General features: G+C 49.1%; 1 protein-coding gene across 1 annotated transcript; it reads right to left on the bottom strand.

Moving 5' to 3' along the window:
• Positions 1 to 638: 638 nt before the first annotated feature.
• Positions 639 to 6,162, bottom strand: ANOM_010762 (uncharacterized protein; the record flags this gene model as incomplete). The annotated part of the gene is made up of 8 exons (XM_015556018.1): positions 639 to 1,675; positions 1,732 to 1,888; positions 1,954 to 2,054; positions 2,148 to 2,385; positions 2,454 to 2,589; positions 3,489 to 3,527; positions 3,589 to 5,139; positions 5,198 to 6,162. The coding sequence occupies 8 exons, from the start codon at positions 6,160 to 6,162 to the stop codon at positions 639 to 641; spliced, it is 4,224 nt and encodes a 1,407-aa protein (XP_015402785.1).
• Positions 6,163 to 7,126: the final 964 nt, after the last annotated feature.

Below are 7,126 nucleotides of genomic sequence, written 5' to 3' on the forward strand. Positions count from 1 at the left end.
TCGATTTGGTTTTGGTCGTTGGGATATAGCCGAAGGAGCAAGATGCAGTCATACAGATATCTTGGCCTTGTTCATTCGCTTGAATGTAGGTAAAGAGTTGCGGAATATAGTTTCGTCCTTTCTAGTTCCTTGCAATGGAAAAAAGAAGTAGATGTAGTAAAATTAATTCCAATCTCTAGTATTCTAGCGCTATGCTATTACTATTGTATATCAATGCAACCAAGTAAGAAATCATACTCCATACACCCGAGCCTGAAGAAAACAATCTTGCAAACACAGCGCCATACCGATGCCCATGAATGCTTATGCAATGGATTAGTCAATTGATTATATCAATGGCCCCGGCTGATCAAATAATTAACTAAGAGACACGTTTTGTACGGCCTCTTCCACGCTGACGGTCATATTCTCGTGGTGCTTTTCATTCGGAACTTCAGCGAGCGCGGCGTGTCCATCGTGTCCGTCTTGACTTGGGGTTGGGGATTCTGTTTGGGATGGTCTGCGCCGACCCGATCGACGGGTCTTGGGTGGTTCGGGCTTCTGGCCGTGCTTTTGGGCGGAGTTGCTGTTCTGTTGGATTTGGAGTCGGGACGGACTCGTGACTGGGGTACAGTGGCTGGAGACATGATGAGGGTGGACTACTGGAGGGTAGAGCGTCTCGGCGGGGGAACAGCTGGGGGTGGGTTTGAGGCGGAGCGACGGCCTTGGGCTGGGATGGGAGGGACAAGGCCGGATGTGGTTGTTGAACCCCTTCTGTCGGAGGGTTCTTGTGGGATAGATGGTGTTGAGGGTGTGACGGGACTTGGACTTGCGCTTGTTCCGGGTCCTATTCCTGGCTCTTCGGGGATCTTGTCGTTTTCGTCTCCAGTGGTGCGTCGTCCACGCCAGCGTCTTGACTTCGGTGGTAGTGGTTTGATCTTTGGTTTGTTGGGGCTGGATGGGCGGTCCGTTGTCGCTATTTGAGTCCGATTGCGGCTCGGCGTTAGGACGCCTGGCTTCTCGTGCTGTGCGGCTACTTCTTGTACGCTCAGGGAGGACGACGATGCAGGTTCCAAGTGCATGCCCAAGCGTTGCGCTTGGTTGACTACTTCTGTTTTGGGCGATCCATCGAGATTGGTCGGAGACAGAGCCACAGGGGAGCTTCCAACCGTGCTTGTGGGAGAAATGGGCTGTGACGTCGTTGGCTCCAAAGGTGTACCTATCTCAGCCTCCGGATGACAGCCATCTGGGATTGCAGGACAAGGTGTAGTAGTATCTACCTCGAGCTCTTTAGGAGATTGAGCGTCTGGCTCTTCATCTCGCAGCCAGTCCACCGTAGCACATCGAATGACGAGTCTTCTTGTCGTTTCGTCGACCTCGTCGAAATGCATGATTTTACCCTGGTCGATCTCGTTGCTAGAAAGCTGACCTCGGACGAGGATGCTGAGCATTCTTTTCAGTTCTTCTCGCTTGTAGTGTGGCGGCGTCTTCAATTGGGTATGGGCTAGCAATGGGTAGAGAACGCGCAGGTAAGTGTGCCGTAAAGCAGAAGCCTCTTCGGGCAGGTCCAGAAGATTTCGGATTAAGATATCGACCAGCACATGGAGGTCATTCGTGTAGAAGTACTCAAAGGTCGTGGGCGTTGTGAATATCAGGTACAGTAGCTTTAGGGTGAGAAGCTGAAGCGACGTTTCGGCTGTCTTTGTTAATACCACTCCGCATACAGCGAAAGTCTGGAATGATACCACCTACCTTCTCGATTTATAAGAAGGATAATGTTCTCGCCAAACGTCTTATAGAGATTACCATGCATTGACAAGATTTTGATAACTTTGTTTGTCAATGGAGTCGAGCTCTTCTCGTCCACGGGATCGTGTGCTGAGATCATAAATTGTTCGTTCAGAACCAACTGCTAGTGATGAGCATGAATGATCCTTCGAACAATAGCACCAAGCATGCCCGGGGTCCACTCACCAAAACTCGAATTACTGTATAATGGTATGGGTCACTCGAATCGTAGGAGAGCTCTTCAATGATATCAAAGAGGCTTTTAATGCATTCATCATCCACGAGAACTGCGGTATCAAGATAGTTAGTTTACACACCCCCTTCTTTGGATGGTGGGTCCAGCTGGTGAAAGCCTCTCAACACGAACAGGGACTACTCACCCAGATCCTCCATCTTGATTCTTTGGATTCTTGACATCTCATAGATTAAGTCCATAAAAAGTCGATCAAGCCCCGCTCCATCGCCCTCGACCTCTCTCTTCCTGTTTTGCACTTGAAGGAGCTCTAACAAACGTGGGAATGCACCCTCTTCGTTCATCATTTGTAGTGCGACTTCATTCTGCCGACCGTCAAACAGAAGAAACGACGAAATTAGGTAAAGTGTATCCGGATCATCGTCCTATGCAATCTACCGTTAACGACTGGTCTCGAATGGGCACGGCTGGGATGACCATGACAAGATCATACCTGCAATAAACCGTAGATCATTTGTCTCCGAACGTAACCCGCATGTGAGGCGAAAATTTTCGATGAAAGCAGCTTGTACGAGCATCTCGTGACCTCTAATTCAGTCTGGAGGTATTCATCTGTTATCGTCCAGATGCTATCTTATCAGCCCATGTCCAGTTCCCTATTACCTCCTCTGATGACGCAACCGCACAAGGATTTCAATAATTCGGATGAAAGAAATAGAATATCGGACCTTTGTATTTCGTTGCCAGATTCAGATAAGATCGCAGAGCATTGTCAATGACGTCTTCGGAGGAGCAAAGGGCGGATACAATCTCTTGAATCTCTGTCATAAGAACACGTCGCATATGTCAGTCATTTTACCCCGAGTGATTGTAGAGTGTAGATGGGCATGGGATATGGTGAACAGCCCAAATGTCTCTCTGAGAAAGAGTTGAATCCAGATAGGTACTTTGGCGCAAGGCAGAGCGCAGATCCCTATGAAATCACTTACCATCCCAGAACTGTTGTTCATTTTCCAATGAGACCTCAAACTCCATTTCCCACGGCTCGCTCGTCGTCGTCGGGTGTGTCGTGACTCTGCACTCATCCCGTCTTTGCGCCCGTCGCGAATGCCTGTGGGCTCCGTGGGGGGAGGAACAAAGGGTAGCGAATTGACTGGGGTTTATGACGTTGGTGCTTGAGGATGAAAGGTGAGTTGAGTGTGGCCAACTTTTGGAACTAAAGGCGGGCGGCGGGGGCCTTGCGGCGATCCCTCCGCATGGCCTAAGGCTTTCGTTTTCCCTTCGGAATGCACTTCAATCCCGGACTTGGGCACCGGTTGACGTTTTCGCTGCAATCTGAGCCCTACTAGTAGAATCCGTCTACTTCGTCTACTACACTAGACATTACTCAACTGCTGGCGTTTCAAGATTAGAAACCCTCTTCTTCAAGATGTATAGCCTATATACTCATGGACTGGCTCCTTGGTATCACAGTACACTTTTTACATGGAGAATAACAGGAATTAAGCATAACATAAGATAAACGAACTAATATACGGGGCGCTTGAAAGGATGCGCTTCAGTGTTCCTGCAATGACCAGTTTTGTTAGCATCATTATCCATAAGGCAGAACACCCCGAAGCACTTACAGAACATATTCGTCTAGATCTACCACGTTCGGCTCACTGAAGAGTAGATAGAAGTATTTCAATGTCTCGGCGAGCCAAAACGACTGCATCTCATCGGATTTTGTTGGTTTTTCGACGGTGACGTCCTTGATCGTGGCATGCGCTATGTCCGTCCGAGTATACTTGGCAATGGCTTCAAACATCTTCCAACCCTTCTCGCGCCAGTGTTCCTCACCAGTGAGGCGGTACATGATGAAGACGGACTCAATGGCTTCGGGACGAAGCAGATAGATGCGAGAGTTAATGCGGACCACACCCGGCGGAAGATGCTCGTTCCGGATCCGCGACAAAGCAAATTCTTCGTGAGACGGCGTTGAATCTGTCGAAGATCCTTTAGGGCCCCGTCCCTCTACGTCGCTGAGATCACTAGGTTTAGGAGTATGGGTAGGGCTGGCAATAACGTGCCAATTGCCTCGCTCGGGGTCACGCTTCTCGCGAAGAGATCTTGGAGTGGGAGACGTCCCGTTGGTCTGGATTCCTCTCATTTCATCCTTCTTTTCCTCCGTCTTCGCGATAAGCTCTTTCTGGTTCCTACCCTTAGCAAGGCGTTGCTCCTCGTTAGGATCCAAAGCCTTCCAATACTTAGCCTCGTCCCACACACACGGTTCATTGTCTTTGCAGGGTATCATCTGAAATTGTTCTGGCATGATACCGGTCTTCGTAGACTCATACGCCCATACACATCCATCCGTCAATTTAGCTGCGAGTTTAAGATCACTGTCAATTCCGAACAATTTGGATCCAATGGCAAACATGCCGCCAGCGAAGCAGGTCAGATGTGCCCCCTCATACTGATAGACGAATTCGGCGTCCGGTCGGGGTTTGGTGACGGTAGCTAAAAAGCGGACGTCACGGTCGTCTTTGATCATGGGCCGGAAGAGGAGATGCTTTCGCGCCGCATCCGCGGTCTTCTCATACATTGTGCGATACTGATCGTTGAGACCGCCTAAAAGCATATACTCCTTAGGAAGGTATTCATATGTCGAATCCCCGGGGGCCGCGAGCCCAAATTGGTGGGAACCCGGCGCATTGGTAAGCCCCCCTTTGCAGTACTCCGCAGTCTCTCCAGTTGAAGTCGGAATTTCATGCGCCTTGGGAGCTGGGATCTGGGGGTTTGTGTCGTAGATGGCTGGTTGTGCGTCTTCATGGAGCTGGCGTGCGTCCAAAAGAATTCTGTAACTTTCCGCGTCAGTCGGGTAAGAGATCGGGCTTTCAGCAGCTGTAGGGGCAGCCGTAGGAATGGAAGAGTTCCGTGGTAAATCACGCGGGGCCTCGTGGCCAGTTCGGGATTGAGAAACTGTACATCCAGAAGCATCGACTTTCATCGGCCACAGACCCGGCATGCTAGTTTGGCTTTGGAATTTCTCTAACTCATTCGTGATCCGTGCAATTGCATCATAGTACTTGTCATCCCTGGTCAATTGCGCCAAGCGTGTGAATTCTACCGAAAGAGAGCCCAGTTCGGCAAGAACGGACATGACACTAGCACGATGAGGATTTGATGCATCTCCCCTGGTAAAGTCGTTAGCCCAGAGCTACAAAGATATCAGGTCCATACGGTAACACTTACGGCTTCCACTTGTAAAAGAGCATTGGCATCCGGTTGGGCGTGTCAAAGGCGCCCATCAAGACTTCCGCCAATTCGACTGCTTTCTCCAGAAGTAATTCATACTTATGTCCCGAGATATCGTAGGCACCCAGTAAACCACCGAGATATCGGATTGCCGTTTCAAAAACTGGAATCTCGCTCTTCTTGTTTGTCGTAAAGTCTATTTTCTTCACATGATCGACAGCGATAGAGAATTCCTGCTCCAAGCCCATGATCCAAAGGGTGTCCAACGTGTCAACGAGTGTTGCGCCCCACCCATTGAAAGGATCTCGAAATCCACCGCGGAGCGGCATGACCTCGTCGTGACCCATGGCATTCATCTTGTAACCGTTCCATGCATGTTCGAATGTCGCCTTGATGGTGGATAGTCTGTTTAGCCGTTTGATCTTATCTTCAGATGCTTCATCGGAGAATTTAGCCTGCAGTTTTGGTAGCGACTTCGATTTGCCGGTCGGTAATTTGATCAAATCTGCGGGTGTGACAGGATATCGCTCCGGCAATTTCTTCCAATGAGGCACCGGTAGATCCTCGAGCCGGTCCGAATCTAGTGTACCCTGACTCTGTGAGCCAGAGTTGTTTGGGAAATGAGGCCCATCCTCCTTAGTCTGCGGTTCGTCTGACGGTTTGGGGCGTTCAGGAGTCGATAAACCGTTGTCTGAGTGGGGAGACTGCGAAGGGACCTTTTCGTCTGAAGTACTGGGATCAGTCGAGCCCTTCGGTAGAGGCGTTGGTAGAGGGGTCTCTGGTGCAGGTCCTTTGTTGTCCACTGCGGGTGGACTTTGAGGGTAAGAGCCTGGCCGATCGACAGGTGGAGGAACACCCAGTGTCACTGTAGGGAGCTGGCGAGATCGACCAAAATGAATGACAGCCAAGACGAATACAGCTGCAAATATTAGCAGAGCTCGGTATCGCCGGGCTCGAAACATGGTAGGCGACGTTGCTGTAAAAAGAGAGGACCGGAGATATAAAAAGTGATCCAAGAAAGGATTTAAAAGTAGGAACGAAGGACGAAGAGCAACATGAAAAAAATCCACCAAAAGGGTCAGGAAAAATGAAAGGAACTGTCGTGAGAGTCGAGTTCAGGAGACGAGAAAGAGACTGGAAGCTCAAGTAAACAACGAAAAGGAATGATCGCAAATTGGATCAATCAAGTGGGAAGCGCTTTCTTTGGATAGATCATCATAAAGATAGGTACTTTACTCTCCTACCTATGGGAAATGAGTATTAGTGATTGAGAAAGGGAACTATTAGAATTTTCCCCCCAATTGCCCGGCTGAAGAAAAGAAGACCGAACAGAATGTTTGAACCAACAGGAGAAAAGGCCAAGAGACAAGTCCCTCGGGCGGGGATCGAAATTTGATTGTCAGTCACATTACTACCAACTCAGGTCTTGGAGGGGAAGCAAAGAAATGGTAAAGATCAGCATTCGCTTGATGTATTAATGAATTCGGTAGTCCCATCGAGAGCCACATTTCTCTGCTTAATTGTATGGATCAGATGCGCTTTTATGGATGATATCGGCACCGAGGAATTTATCCCCCGGATCAGCGACCGAAGGATCAGCACCCGATGCGTTCCAGACTCTTCAGGTCAAGTAGTCCCTGCTCGTGAACATGGTGACCGTTCACCTTGGGAGACTCATTTTTGAAAATACTTGAAACAATATAGCTGTCCCAATTCTAAAATTGGTGGAAGTATAAGCAATCCCTAACGACGGAGGACTAGAATTCGAATATTATAACAATGAAAGGGTCTTGCCGGACCCTGCAGGGTTCAGTGTTTCTAAAAATAACCCGTGACCAAGGGGCAGACCTTATGTAATCAGCCCGTACCTGATCCGTTCTATAGTAAACTCTAGGCTGATCTGGTGACAAGATAAATTCACATAAG

This window comes from Aspergillus nomiae, assembly GCF_001204775.2.
Source record: "Aspergillus nomiae NRRL 13137 chromosome Unknown contig00402, whole genome shotgun sequence".
NCBI lineage: Eukaryota > Fungi > Ascomycota > Eurotiomycetes > Eurotiales > Aspergillaceae > Aspergillus > Aspergillus nomiae.